The sequence below is a fragment of the Talpa europaea genome (genome assembly GCF_964194135.1).
Source record: "Talpa europaea genome assembly, chromosome: 9".
Taxonomy (NCBI): domain Eukaryota; kingdom Metazoa; phylum Chordata; class Mammalia; order Eulipotyphla; family Talpidae; genus Talpa; species Talpa europaea.
In genome coordinates this window covers 24,439,883-24,453,853 of record NC_140076.1, presented here as the reverse complement: position 1 = coordinate 24,453,853, position 13,971 = coordinate 24,439,883, and the positions used below count along the sequence as shown (strand labels likewise).

Sequence of the window (13,971 nt, the reverse complement as noted above, 5' to 3'; positions counted from 1 at the left end):
TGCTGCAGAGGCTGAAGGCTCTGCAGGCAGTTTCGCAGCCCAGTGCTCCACAGCTGCGCCACCAGGGAGGCCCCCTACTGATATTTCTAATGAAAAACATATTTAGCAGTATGTTTAGAATCTAAAAGCCTTTAGAAAAGCCTAAAGGCCTTGATAAATAGCATTTACTTAATTACTTATCTAGTTACTTACCTTTTGGTTTTTTTGCCAGGAAGAGTCAAATAAGTGGTGCTATATATCATTCTGAGATCTTATACTTCTATCTCATTTCCATCTTTAATTCTAATTTTTAAACTAATTAAAAGATATCTCAAAAGTTGCCTGAAGTTATTCATGGAAGTATGCAGATTATATGCATATAAATAAAAAGGAATTAATATCTTAATATCTCCCACTGATTCAAGAGTACTCAAAGAGTAGCCCAAGGAACACCTATAATAAAATCACCTATGGGCATTTATTAGAAGTAAATACTAGAAGCATTTACTAAATCAGAATCTGTGGGACTAGAGTCAAATTTTGATTTTTCATAAAGTTGCAGCTCATGTTATAATCTTCCATGTAGCTTTCCCCATTTCATCTAAACTCATATAGCATCAATGGTTTACATCATACATCTTATCAATTACCTCTCTTGTCATATCATTAGCTGTTGTTTATGTTATCTGATTATAACTTAAGTAATCAGCAACTTAGTTTGCCCCTTGGGCGAAAGTCCCTCAGAGATTGTTCTATTGTGCATAGTGTGCTTCTAGTTTAAAATTACCTAAGAGAGTAGTAATCTCAGAGGCTTAATGAAGTAAGTATGAATTGGCTTCTTTTTCTACCATTTCCCCACAATATGCTCAAACTGTACTTTCAGTCAGGCTGTACAGCCTTAGTTACTATATGTCTGAGATTTTCTATACTCTTCTAGTTGCAGTTAATTCATCCTCTCCAGCTGTGATCATCTCTGTTCTCCCCTGACCAAGCCATTACTCTCAGTTTCTACTCCTTCATCTTATACAGCTGGTTTTCTCTGGTAATTTTTTAGTTGAGAGGACAAATGGGCAAACTATGGCTGAAAAGTCAAATCCAACCTGTTGCTTATTTTTAGACTTTTATTAGAATGCAGCCATATTCATTTGTTTATATAGCTATGGCAGCTTTTTACTAAAACGATAACAGTTGAATAGTTTTGACGGAGACCATATGACCTGCAAAGCCTACAATGTTTACCATATAGTACTTTACAGAAAACACTTGCCAAACCATGGTTTAGAGGAGGCAAAAATAAAACTTAGAGGGGCCTCCCTGGTGGCGCAAGGGGTTAAGCACCGCACTATGAAGCAATCCACAGCCTCTGCAGCTTGAGTTAGATCCCTGGCTGATCCCAGCAGGCCAGAGAGCAACCCACATGGCGAAACAGACCTCTCCTATGTCACCCACTGCTCCCTTCAGCAGTGTATTTCAGTCGGTCTGCCTGTTCTGTTCCCCACTCTCTCTCTGGTGAATCCTCTCACCTCCCACTATCTCTGGTCTGAACCCCAGCTCTTGTATGCATAAATAAATAAATCTTTAAAAAAAAAAACCAAAAAACTAAAACTTAGAGGGGTAAAGGTGATCTGTCAAAGATCCCACAGCTGGTAGGCGGTCTCATTCATTTACATGGATTTTAATAGAGATCTCAAGTCATAGTGCCACACTACAGTTTTCCTCCACATCTTTAAAGGCTTCCTTGATACTTTAGTAGTTTTATGAAAGCTAATAGAAAGCTTAACTTTTAAAAACAATCATTGAAAAAAAAAACCGAGTCTAATGAATGTGATGTACCCAGTGGTACAATAGTTTTTGGTAATCTGCTGGTAAAGTCAGTGCCCTTTAGAACACTGGAGTTTTTGTGGCAAAAGACAATTACAAGGGGCCTCCCCGGTGGCGCAGCGGTTGAGCGCTGGGTTGCGAAGCTGCCCGCAGCCTCTGCAGCGCCGGTTCGATCCCTGGCTGCTCTCTGGCCACTGGAGGAGGGTCCCACATGGCGCGCAGACCTCTCCTGCCACCCACTGCTCCCCTCAGCAGTGTACTTTGGTCCTTCTGCCTGCTCTGCTCCCCGCTCTGGCTCTGGTGAATTCTCTCGCCCTCCCACGCTTCTGACTGTACCCAGTGCTTGTATAAATAAATAAAATAAATCTTAAAAAAAAAAAAGACGGGCCTCCCCGGTGGCGCAGCGGTTGAGCGCTGGGTTGCGAGGCTGCTCGCGGCCTCTGCGGCGCCGGTTCGATCCCCGGCTGCTCCCCGGCCACCAGAGGAGGGTCCCGCATGGCGCGCAGACCTCTCCTGCCGCCCGCTGCTCCCCTCAGCAGTGTACTTCGGTCCTTCTGCCTGCTCTGCTCCCCGCTCTGGCTCTGGTGAATTCTCTCACCCTCCCGCGCTTCTGACTGTACCCAGTGCATGTATAAACAAAACAAACAAACAAATAAATAAATAAAACATGCCTCTATTAAAAAAAAAAAAAAATCTATAAAAAAAAAAAAAAAAAAAGACAATTACAATAACATTGGTTTTCTTTATTAGTCCCCAAAACGGTGCTAAACAGAATCTATACGAGTCCAACTCAATTACCTAAAGGAGCCAGATAGGTAACAGAAGTAAATAAACAAGTCCAATAGACATAACAGTAATAAAGGTCTAGGCCAAAAATTAAAAACAGTATGTAAAGCTGACCAAACCCAGCTGCAAGCAAGAGCAGGATTTGGCATCAGGCCACCAACTTCTGTCTCTGGCTTATGTCATCAATTCCTATAAATAATAAAAAGCCAAATGTAAACCCCTAACCTTTAAATAATTAATTTTTAAAAACCTGATAATCCTTCATTAAAATTTATGAATAAGATACTCAAATAAAACAAACCATTTGAATAAAAGCTTCTTATCCCTAGATAGCCTTACCTTCAACAACATACACCTTAGTCAAAGGAAAGTCAATACTCTTCGCCATTACTTCAATTTCTTGTTTAAGTTTTCCCTCGGGCAGAGGTGTAAATTTGTCAAATAAAGGGGCAATATAATCAGCATAGATTGTGACAAGTACCTGAAAAATAAATGTCAGAATAACCTATAAATATGTTCTCAAAGAAAAACTACTCATTATACAGATTGAATTATATTAAAACAACTCTGTGATTCTGGTCCTGGGACTAGTCTAATTTACTATGGTTTTCCCAACCCCAAATAGTCCCAGATAGTAAATGCTCAATATCTAATAAATTAAATAAAAATGAGCAGTCTCTAGGTGATAAGAATTGAAAAGCCAAATGATCCATTCAGAACTATCTTGGAGATTTCTGACAGTTCATTATCCCATCATCATAACCTGGAATTCTACCTTTTAGCATAACCATGAAAGATCTGAAGTCTGCTAAAAATTAATTACTAGAGCATGACTCTGTGCCGTGTTTGTTTTTTTTTTAAGATTTTGATTTATTTATTTTTGTGTAGAAATGGGGTATAGGCCAAAGGTGCAGGGATGAGAGGATTCACCAGAGACAGAATGGGAAGCAGACCAGACAGATCCACTGAAAGACTCCTGAGGGGAGCAGTGGGCAAGAGACAGGAGAGGTCTGCCATGCCATGTGGGTTAGCTCTGTGGCCAGGGATCTAACTCATGCTGCAGTGGCTGGCGATAGCTTGATAGTGCTGAGACTTTAACCCCTGCACCATCAGGGAGGCCCCTCTGTGCTTTTTTTTTTTTTTTTTTTGGTTGGTCTGTTAAAATTAGTTACATGTAGTTCACAACAGCACATTTTAGTTGAACTAGCATTCCTTAAGCAATGTGGAGCATTTCTCTGCTCTCTTTCCTCTCACATCAACACTCTAGCTATAAATCCAACTTGAGTCCATTTTCTGGTCTTGATCCCACCACTGCCAAATGAAGCAATGAGCATCACCAGAATTCAGATTAAAATAAACCTCATCAGGGGCCTCCCTGGTGGTGCAGGGGTTAAGACCATGCTATATCGCCAGCCACTGTAAGCACGTGTTTGATCTCCAGCCAGCCAGGGAGCAACCCACATGGCTCAGCAGACCTCTCCTGGCTGGCCCACTGCTCTCCTCAGCAGTGTGTTTCAGTGATTCTGCCTGTTCTGTTCCCTGCTCTCTCTGGTGGGCCCTCCCACAGCGCCCCCCTGCACTCACCCCCGCCGTACCTCTGGCTTACACCCCAGTTCTTGTATGCATAAATAAATGAATCTTTAAAAATAAATGAATAAATAAACCTCATCATCTATGGAGCTGAAGAACTTATAGATGTTATTTTCTGGGGGCTGTGAACAGACCATTTTCATTGTGCCATAGTGTGTATATATTAGAACATGGGAAAGAGAAGAGAAAAAGAAATGTGAGGAAGGAAAAAATGGATAAGAGGTGTGAGAGGAAAAGGGAAAGAGAAGGAGGGGAAGGGTCTCCCTGGTGGCTCAAGGGGTTAGGCACAACACTGTGAAGCTATCGGCAGCCACTGCAGCACGAGTTCGATCCCAGGCCAGCCAGGGAGCGACCCACATGGCGCAGCACACCTCTCGTGTTGTGCCCGCTGCTCCTATCAGCAGTGTATTTCAGTAGATCTGCTGTTCTGCTCCCAGCTCTGTCTCTGAAGAATCCTCTCACCCTCCACAACTCTGGCCTGTAACAGTTCTTGTACGCATAAATAAATAAATCTTTTTTTAATAAAAAAGAAGGAAGAGAGGGAAGGAGATGAGGCAGTGGGGGGAAAAAACTGAGAACAGGGAGAAAGGAAGAACAGAGAAAGGGAAAGGCAGGGGGAGGAGGGCAGAAAACCAGAAACATTTATGCTTTCCTCTTCCTGTCCCTCTTAAATCTAATCCTCTCATCAAAACAACTATGAGGGCCTCCCCGGTAGCGCAGCGGTTGAGCGCTGGGTTGCGAAGCTGCCCACAGCCTCTGCAGCGCCGGTTCAATCCCTGGCTGCTCCCGGCCACCGGAGGAGGGTCCCACATGGCACGCAGACCTCTCCTGCCACCCACTGCTCCCCTCAGCAGTGTACTTCGGTCCTTCTGCCTGCTCTGCTCCCCGCTCTGGCTCTGGTGAATTCTCTTGCCCTCCCGCGCTTCTGACTGTACCCAGTGCTTGTATAAATAAATAAATAAATCCCTAAAAGTCAATCAATCAATCAATCTTTAAAAAAAAAAAAACAAAAAACAAAACAACCATGACTGCCAGGCATTGGCGCTCAGACAAGTGTCATTCAATTATCAAATTGAATCATCCATTCTGGCAACTCACAAATGCACAGCCCCAAATTGCCTGACAACTGGTTCATTAACAACTAGCTTCTAGGAACTATGTCAGCATAAGGAGAAGAAAATCTATTGTCGACTCTCTGGCTTCTATACTCAAAAGCAGAAAACTAAGTGAGAAATTTATATTGTACCAATTTATACTTCATCTGCATCTTAACTGTTTATATGCTAATGAAGATAAATTACAATTATCTTATCAAGGAACTTCTGTAAAAGAAAATGAAACTCAGATTTTACTCACCAGAGAAACAACTAATGTGAAGAGCCAGGCATAAATAAAAAAATAGTCACCTCCAATTTTAATAATGTAAAGTAGAAGTGAAGATACAGGCAATAAAATGCACTGAGTTACAACGAATTTCTTGATTGCATCTTTCAAAAAGAACCCCAAAGTCTGAAAAAGAAGAAAACATCATTAAAAAAACTGAGAAACTGCTTTTTAAATAACTATTAGTTAATACAAAGGATATATTATTGGAGCAATTTTAAAAGTTAACAGGCAGTGAAACTATATTATATCACAGTAGGTAGCTTAAGTTAGTCTTTTTTTACATTTAAATGTTATTTAAACTCATTTAAATAGTATTAGCTATTATAATAGAAAAACACTATACAATACTAGAAAAGTTTATGGCAAGACTTAAAACTATCTTTACCATATATGCAATTTCTTTATTCTCAATTAATTCATACTCTAAAATAGCAAATTATGTTTCAATTATTACCAGAAGAGAACAAAAGCACCAAAGATGCACACATATAACAGAGAGAATATTTGCATTCTCCATTATACCTGTTGATTGAAACCGTGTTTTTCTTCTATGACAAAAGTATTATAAAGACTCCATGGCAAACCAGTTAATGCACTGAAAAGTGTAGCCAACAGCAGAAACACCAAGGACTGAGTAATCTAAATATAAGAAAAAAAAATTGTAGCTTTGAAATTATAATGTAATTCATCTTCAAATGAATTATTAGTGAATACATCAACAAATATTTACTGAATACTTACTATATCACAAGCAATGTTCTTGGTTTGTGGGTATTACAAGTCTGAAAACATCACCTCTACCCTTAAGACTTACTTGTGAGAGGAGGCAACAGAAAAATTCTTCTTTTATTATACAGGTACTGTATGAAAGTTACTTGATGTCAGTGTGGATTTATATTTTCATGTGTTTAATAATGATATAAATTTCTGCCTTTGTATATTTTTTCCTATACCCATTTTTCTATTGAATTTTATGTACTCAATTTTCTAAAGCAGACTTTCTTTAAAAAGCTCTTTTTATGTTGGGTGTATTAATTCTTGATTAGTGACATGGAGTAATTATCCCAATTTGTAGTTTGCCTTTTAAATTTGATAATGCCAGTTGTTTCTACAGAGGAACTTTAAATCTACTGAAATTTATCTCTGTGGTTTCTTTTTTCTTTTTTTTTTTTTTTAAAGATTTATTTATTTATTTTATATAAGCAGTGGGTACAGTCAGAAGCGCGGGAGGGTGAGAGAATTCACCAGAGCCAGAGCCAGGAACAGAACAGGCAGACTGACAGACTGACGAAGTAGACTGCTGAGGGGACCAGTGGGCTGCAGGAGAGGGCTGCGTGCCATGTGGGACCCTCGCCGATGGCCGGGGATCGAACCAATGCTGCAGAGGCTGCAGGCAGCTTCGCAGCCAAGCGCTCAACCACTGCGCCACCAGGGGAGGCCCTATCTCTGTGGTTTCTAATGTAATATAGGTTACACTGTAAAATTTATAGTATGCTTTTGTTTTAATAATTTAAAGGTTTGTTTATACTAAATACTCAAATCATGTATGTCTTTCACTCAGTTGTCCTAAGAAAATGTATAGCAGTTTCTGCAGTTTCACTTTCCATGGTTTCAGTTACCCACATTCAACCAGTCTGAAAATACTGCATACAAGATATTTTTCCTTTTTTTTAACAGATCTATTTTATTTATTTATGCATATAAGAACTGGGGTGTAGACCAGAGGTGGGGGGGAGGGGGGTGAGAGGATTCATCAGAGACAGAGTAGGGAGCAGAACAGGTGGTGAAGGGAAGGGAGTAAGTAAGGGAGTAAGAAATTAATAATTCATGATAAAATAGATCAGTAATAATAGTATGCTGATAAAAATGATGTGAATATGGGATCTTCCTCAAGTTATCTTATATGCAGGGCCTCCCTGGTGGCTCAGGGGTTGAGGTCTCATCTTGAGTTCCAGCCAAGCCAGGGAGTTAGCCAACAAGGCGCAGCAGACCTCTCCTGTCTCACCTGCTGCTCTCCTCAGCAGTGTGTTTCAGTGGACCTGCCTGTTCTGCTCCCCACTCTGTCTTTGGTGAATCCTCTTACAACCAGCCCCCTACCTCTGACCTATACCCCAGTTCTTCTATACAAAATAAATAAAATAAAAATCTTACAATTAAGTAATAATTCTTAAAAAAAAAAAAGTTTGGGTCTCCCTGGTGGCGCCAGGGGTTAAGGCTTAGCACTATGACGCTATCTATCCACAGCCACTACAACTCCAGTTCAATCCCTGGCCAGGGAATTGACCCACATGGCACAGCAGAGCTCTCCTGTCTCACCTGCTACCTACACCCCAGCTCTTATATGCATAAATAAATAAATCTTTCACACACAAAAAGATTTATTTATTTATGTATAGAAGAACTGGGGTGCAGGCCAGAGGTGCTGCGTGTAAGAGGACTCATCAGAGACAGAGTGGGGAGCAGAACAGACAGATTCACTGAAATACACTGCTGAGGAGAGCAATGGGTAAGACAGAAGAGGTCTGCTGTGCCATATGTGGGTTAGCTGCCTGGCCAGGATAGAACTCATACTGTTCTAGTGATAGTGCAGAGACTTAACCCCTATACCACCAGGGAGGCCCTCACTCACTTATTTTATTTACTGAGACTACTACTTATGGTTATTTCCTTGTCTTTAATTTTTCAGATTAATGACAAAATATTTTATCCTATGCCCCTCACCAGCTGCTGTGGAACTATAACTGAGCTCTATCTTTTTTTTTTTAAAGATTATTTATTTATACAAGCACTGGGTACAGTCAGAAGCGCGGGAGGGTGAGAGAATTCACCAGAGCCAGAGCAGAGAGCAGAACAGGCAGAAGGACGAGATACACTGCTGAGGGGAGCAGTGGGCGGCAGGAGAGGTCTGCGCGCCATGTGGGACCCTCCCCCAGAAGGCTGGGGATAGAATCGGCACTGCAGAGGCTGCGGGCAGCTTTGCAACCCAGCGGGGGAGGCCCTGAGCTCTATCTTTTTAAAAGTTCATAAATCTCTTCTTTAATAATTCACTGTAGAATTTTGATAAGGTATTGATATCGAGTTTAGCATTCTACACAGAACCTATTACTTTCTCTTTCTGAAAATCTAGACATTTTGCTTAATTGCAGTCTTCTGAAATATCACTCATTATCCTTAGTTTATCAACTTTATCCCTTAAGTTAGAGGTCCTTCTGCAAGTTAATATGTTAAGTCACCTATGTTTGGAGTATTGGACTAATTTAAAATAACCTGATTCATTCTTTCTTAATATCTCATTTAACCTTATGCATAAACCACTCTTTAATATTAGTTTACCTATTCCTTTACACATAACCGAAGATATCACAGGAGACAAAAAATGAACTTTAGTATAAAGTTGGCCAAGCAAAAAGAAAGACATTGACAAATATAGTTAATGAATTACATACCTCATATTCTGATCCAAAGCCAGCATAGCCACAGAATTGTCCAGAGAGTCTCCAGAGATAAGGGATTCCTCCAAAGACAAGAATAAGCTATAAAAGAAGTAGACTTTGATCACTTTGGGCAGTACTAACAACTAGCATATGAGATCACATTATAAAGAAAACAATAATTATCTCTAAAGAAAATACAGCTGTAGGGGCCTCCCTGGTAGCACAAGGGATTATGATGCAACCTATGAAGCTATCTGCAGCCACTACAGCACAAGTTCTATCCCAGGCCAGGGAGCAACCCACATGGCACAGCGGACCTCTCCTGTCTCGTCCGCTGCTCCCCTCAGCAGTGTATTTCAGTCGATCTGCCTGTTCTGTTCCCCAGTCTGTCTAGTGAATCCTCTCACCCCCCGCATCTCTGGCCTGTGCCCTAGTTCTTGTATGCATAAATAAATCTAAAAAAAAGAAAACACAGCTGTAGGGCCTTCCTGGTGGCACAAGGGGTTAAGATGCAACCTATGAAGCTATCCTCAGCCACTGTAGCATGAGTTCGATCCCCAGCCAGGGAGCTACCCACATGGCGCAGCAGACCTCTCCTGTCTCACCCCTGCTCCCCTCAGCAGTGTATTTCATCAGTCTGCCTATTCTGTTCCCCACTCTGTCTCTGGTGAATCCTCTCACCCTCCCATGCCTCTGGCCTGTACCCCAGCTCTTGTATAAAAATAAATAAATCTTAAAAAAAAAAAATTCAGGGGCCTCCCCGGTGATGGCGCAGGGGTTAAGCGCTGGGTTATGAAGCTGCCCGCAGCCTCCGCAGCACCGGTTCGATCCTTGGCCACCAGGTGAGGGTCCCCACATGGCGCGCAGACCTCTCCTGCCGCCCGCTGCTCCCCTCAGCAGTGTACTTCATCAGTCTGCCTGCTCTGCTCTCTGCTCTGACTCTGGTGAATTCTCTCACCCTCCTGTGCTTCTGACTATACCCAGTGCTTGTATAAATAAATAAATAAATCTTTTAAAAAAAAAATCTGGCCAGTGAGTATAGTAACCCATCTTTAATTTCTATAGTAACCCATATTTAATAGAGGGGGCAAATGAAACTCAAGGAGGTTAAAGTAGCTTACCCTAAGAAACTCAATAACCAGGTAATAGCTAGGTGTTTAAGCATTGTACTAAGTTCTTCATTTACATTGTTACTCATTTAGTCTTTGCCACAAACTATATGATATGGTTTAATATCCATCTACTTCTCATCTTGAGAAAAATGAGGCTCACAAAAATTAAACTGCTCATTCTGAAACATGCAGACACTGGAAAAGAACAACTTGAATTTTTTTATTCTGCCCTACTCTATTCTCCCACCATTCCATTTCTTGAGTTGTTCTTTATTGGCACCTACGAAATATCAGCAAGTTATGTCACTAAGGTCGGATATTTTCTCTCTAGGTACTCTGCCATCCACATTTGTGTGAACAATACACCTGTGATTGGTCACACAAGACCTCAGCTTATGTTGCCTCAGGAGAAAATTACCAAGACCTTTTAAAAAAATAATCTAATTAATCTTTTCACTTTTTTTTTTTTGTGATCAAAACATCTGAACCTATTCGTGTTAGTTAACATTAAACAGGGATTAATGAATTTGCTTTCAAACAGAACAGGTTTTCCAACTAATATTGATTCTTTCTAATGGTAAGCTTTAAGAAACCAAGCTAAGTATGAGATACCAACAGAAAAGGGGAAAGAATTTGAAGGCAAGAAAGATCAAGTTCAAGTAAGCAATAGTCGGTCAAAAAAGAACATCATAAACCATGTCAATTAAATTTGGACTTCAGAAGTCCAGGAAATTTGAAATTCACCTTGAAGGAGAAACATGCCAGGGAAAGGTTTCATATAGGACAATAATGATCAGAATTTTGTTTCAGGATTCCTTTGGCTTCAGTGTGGAGGACAGATTAGAGAGTTAAGATAAGAGGTAGGAAGATGAGTAGAGACTGCGACAAGAACAACTTACAACATAGGTTCTTTCTTGGCCTCAGAGTGACAATAACCATATTCTATAATTTTCATCTGACTAAACAATTATGTTCTGGCTTTTCTACTCCACATCCATTTCTATCAATTACAAAGGTTAAGAAAACATTCTGGGATTGTAGGTATGGTATCATTTTGTGTTACAAATATAAGAAAGGAAAACAAACATTACAAATCATTTAGATTTGATTATCTCTCCAAGACATAAATTACTCACTGTGCCTTCAATCTCTGAATAGAGTCCTGACCAGAAGCTGAAAGTACTTTTATCCAGCTGATACAGTCGAGATTTTGCAAATGTTTCTGAATCCATGATCTGTCCTAATTCCATTGGTACATGAGTTGTTGTTTTATATACTCTTCTCTGAAATATTTAGAAGAAAAAACTTTAATAAAACAGTCAAACCAATTCATTATTATAAATGTCATTTGCAATCAAACACTGAATGGTTTACAGCATTATCTTATCACTTAAGCCTCTTGAATTTGCTTTATAACAATGAAAGATATTGTATTTGATCAAGTGCCTCTAAAACAAATGATGCAGGAAAGTAAAAACAAAACAAGAGAATCTGACCAGGTAAAATTAAAATCACGGTTGTCACCACACATTGTTTGCATATATAAACCAAAATTACAGCATCACAATGGGCACCACTTATCCCAGATATAACTAACACACTTGCTACAATATAGAAAACAAAATCAAAGAAAGCACATTTGATGGTTATACTCATGGTTATTAGCAGGTATTACAGCTGGTGGTTAAGTTTAGAAGTCAAATGAAAGGAATTGAAAACATTATTAGATCTTCAAGAAAGACAAACTTTATTCTTATACTAAGTTATAAAAGGTAATTTCAGCCCTTGGGACATAATACAGTGAACAGAGACACACAAAATAATGAACAGTATCTCCTACAATGGTTTCACAACAAATAGTTTCTCTATATAGCACTGTGCACCTTACAAAGCCCTCGATAAAAGGCACTGTATTAAAGCACAACTCAGTAACCAAAACACTGTGGAAAAGTAGTTACTGTAACTGGACTTATTATTAAAGATAGATTATTGTTCAATATCTCAAGCCCAATATCTCAACTACATACACATTTACTTTATGCAAAAGATCTTCTTTAGGTCTACAAGATTCTATACTAATGAAGCTATCCAAAAAGTTACATCAGATAACCTCATGCTACACAGCTTAAAGTTTCTTTGCGCATCACAGACTAAAGGAGATCAAGATATAATCAAACATCCAGAGATAGAGAAAATCCTCAAGTTCCAACTTAAAGATTCTCTTATGTAAAATAAGAGAAGAAATTTGCAGAGGAAAAAGGCTGTATTACTTGGGAAAAAGTCCATCAAATAAAAAGAGAAAAGTTTTCATAACCATTCTGGTTGACATAATTCAGTGACAACAATGGAAGAGGTGGGTAAAACAAACCAGCAGCAAGAGACAGCAGTAAAGTGATCAACTAATCTTAAAAGCTATCTCATTTAAAAGTTCAGACTTCTAATTCATCAGTCTGTTAGTTAGAATTATGTCCAGGAAATTGCTAAGTAACGTTTACTTTCTATTGTACTGCTTTAACTTTATTAACAAAAATAATAGACACTTTTAATAAAAACAAGAAAATTTTGTTCTTTGGGCAAAAAAATACACTTTTTTAAGGAAAGAAGAAAAAAGTGCAGGTCCTTGGAAGGATTGCAAAATGATCTCCTAATCCTGTGGTTGGGCATAATTTCACAAATGTCTGTTTCCAAAAGTTGGCATCTTCCTTTTGAAGGAATGCCAGTGATAAAGAGTGTCTGTGTCCCCACAACCTAAGAAAGCTGTGGAGCAGACAGCAGAGCTCAATCCTGATAGGGCCCAGACTTCGTACTCTCAAGGCCCGCACCAGACTATGTCCCATGACCACGTTATGGAATTCGTCCCTGAGACACCAGGTCCCCTCAAGGCTAAGTCAGGGGACTCTGTAGGGATCCGCTGGGTCGAGGCTGGTGCTGGGCCCCAGCAATCCTCCAGGGACTTGGGATGGTGGCCGAGGCGGCCCTAGGGCTGGTCAGGTGTCGGGGTAAGGTGGGCCCTGTCGAGGCTCACCTGTCGTTGCGCTAGGAAGGTCTCCCAAAGGTACACTGTCCAGGAGAAGAGCAGCACGGCCCCGAAGATAAGCTTCTCGGCCGACACCTCACACAGCGCATCCAGAGACGCCCACATCCCCATGGCCACCCGGTCCGGCCGGCTCCTGCAGCGTGCTCCGGTGCCACACAGACACCGGTCCCCTCAGGGCGTCGCCGCAGTGTCACAACAATATCTGTCCCTTCCGAGCACCGACAACCGCCCCTCTCCACCACCCTCTGCACAGTCAGTAGTGTCACACAAGCACTCCTGCCCATGCCCACGGCCCCTAGGGCCGCCTAATTTCTACGGGAAACGGGCCAGCCCAGCCCTGCTCACTGCAGGCCCAAGGGCCTGAGCCCAGCCAAGCCGGTTCCGGCATCCGCCAGCCCCACCTCCCGCGCCGGACGTGATCTCTCTGAGCCGCGTCACACCAACACTCTTCCCCTTCCCCACCACGCTAGGTTCCTGCCGAAGGTTCCTGCTTTCCTCATGTTCCCCGCAGAGCGGTGCGACTTTTTCCTTAGAAGGGAAAGGAGCAGCGTTCCTCTCCCTTGGTTCAGGGGGTAGCTCTGACTGCACTGCAGCCTCTGCCCTACTCTCCCAGACTGGACGAGCCCCTTGGTAGGCCGAGCTAAGAGGAACCCTTGAGAGTAGGTCGCCACTTGAGGTAACTGGGAAGAACGGGAAGCTGTACCGATTTCCCTGCTCTAAAAATCATTCCTCTAAACTAGTTCTTTTCGCATGGTGGCTTACTCATCCCTGGGATACTTTCATAATGAAAGAATTGTTAAGGAGCAGTATAAGTGCAGTGTTTTTG

General features: G+C 41.1%; 1 protein-coding gene across 1 annotated transcript in view; it reads right to left on the bottom strand.

The window, feature by feature from the left end:
- Positions 1 to 13,256, bottom strand: part of ZMPSTE24 (zinc metallopeptidase STE24) — a gene marked incomplete at both ends in the record, with an annotated part of 30,704 nt that extends 17,448 nt beyond the window's left edge. Inside the window, 6 exons of the mRNA XM_084243447.1 lie at positions 2,926 to 3,067; positions 5,533 to 5,685; positions 6,085 to 6,201; positions 9,009 to 9,095; positions 11,245 to 11,391; positions 13,134 to 13,256. Coding sequence (XP_084099573.1) covers positions 2,926 to 3,067; positions 5,533 to 5,685; positions 6,085 to 6,201; positions 9,009 to 9,095; positions 11,245 to 11,391; positions 13,134 to 13,256 — 769 coding nt within the window. The remainder of the gene's footprint in view (positions 1 to 2,925; positions 3,068 to 5,532; positions 5,686 to 6,084; positions 6,202 to 9,008; positions 9,096 to 11,244; positions 11,392 to 13,133) is intronic.
- Positions 13,257 to 13,971: the final 715 nt, after the last annotated feature.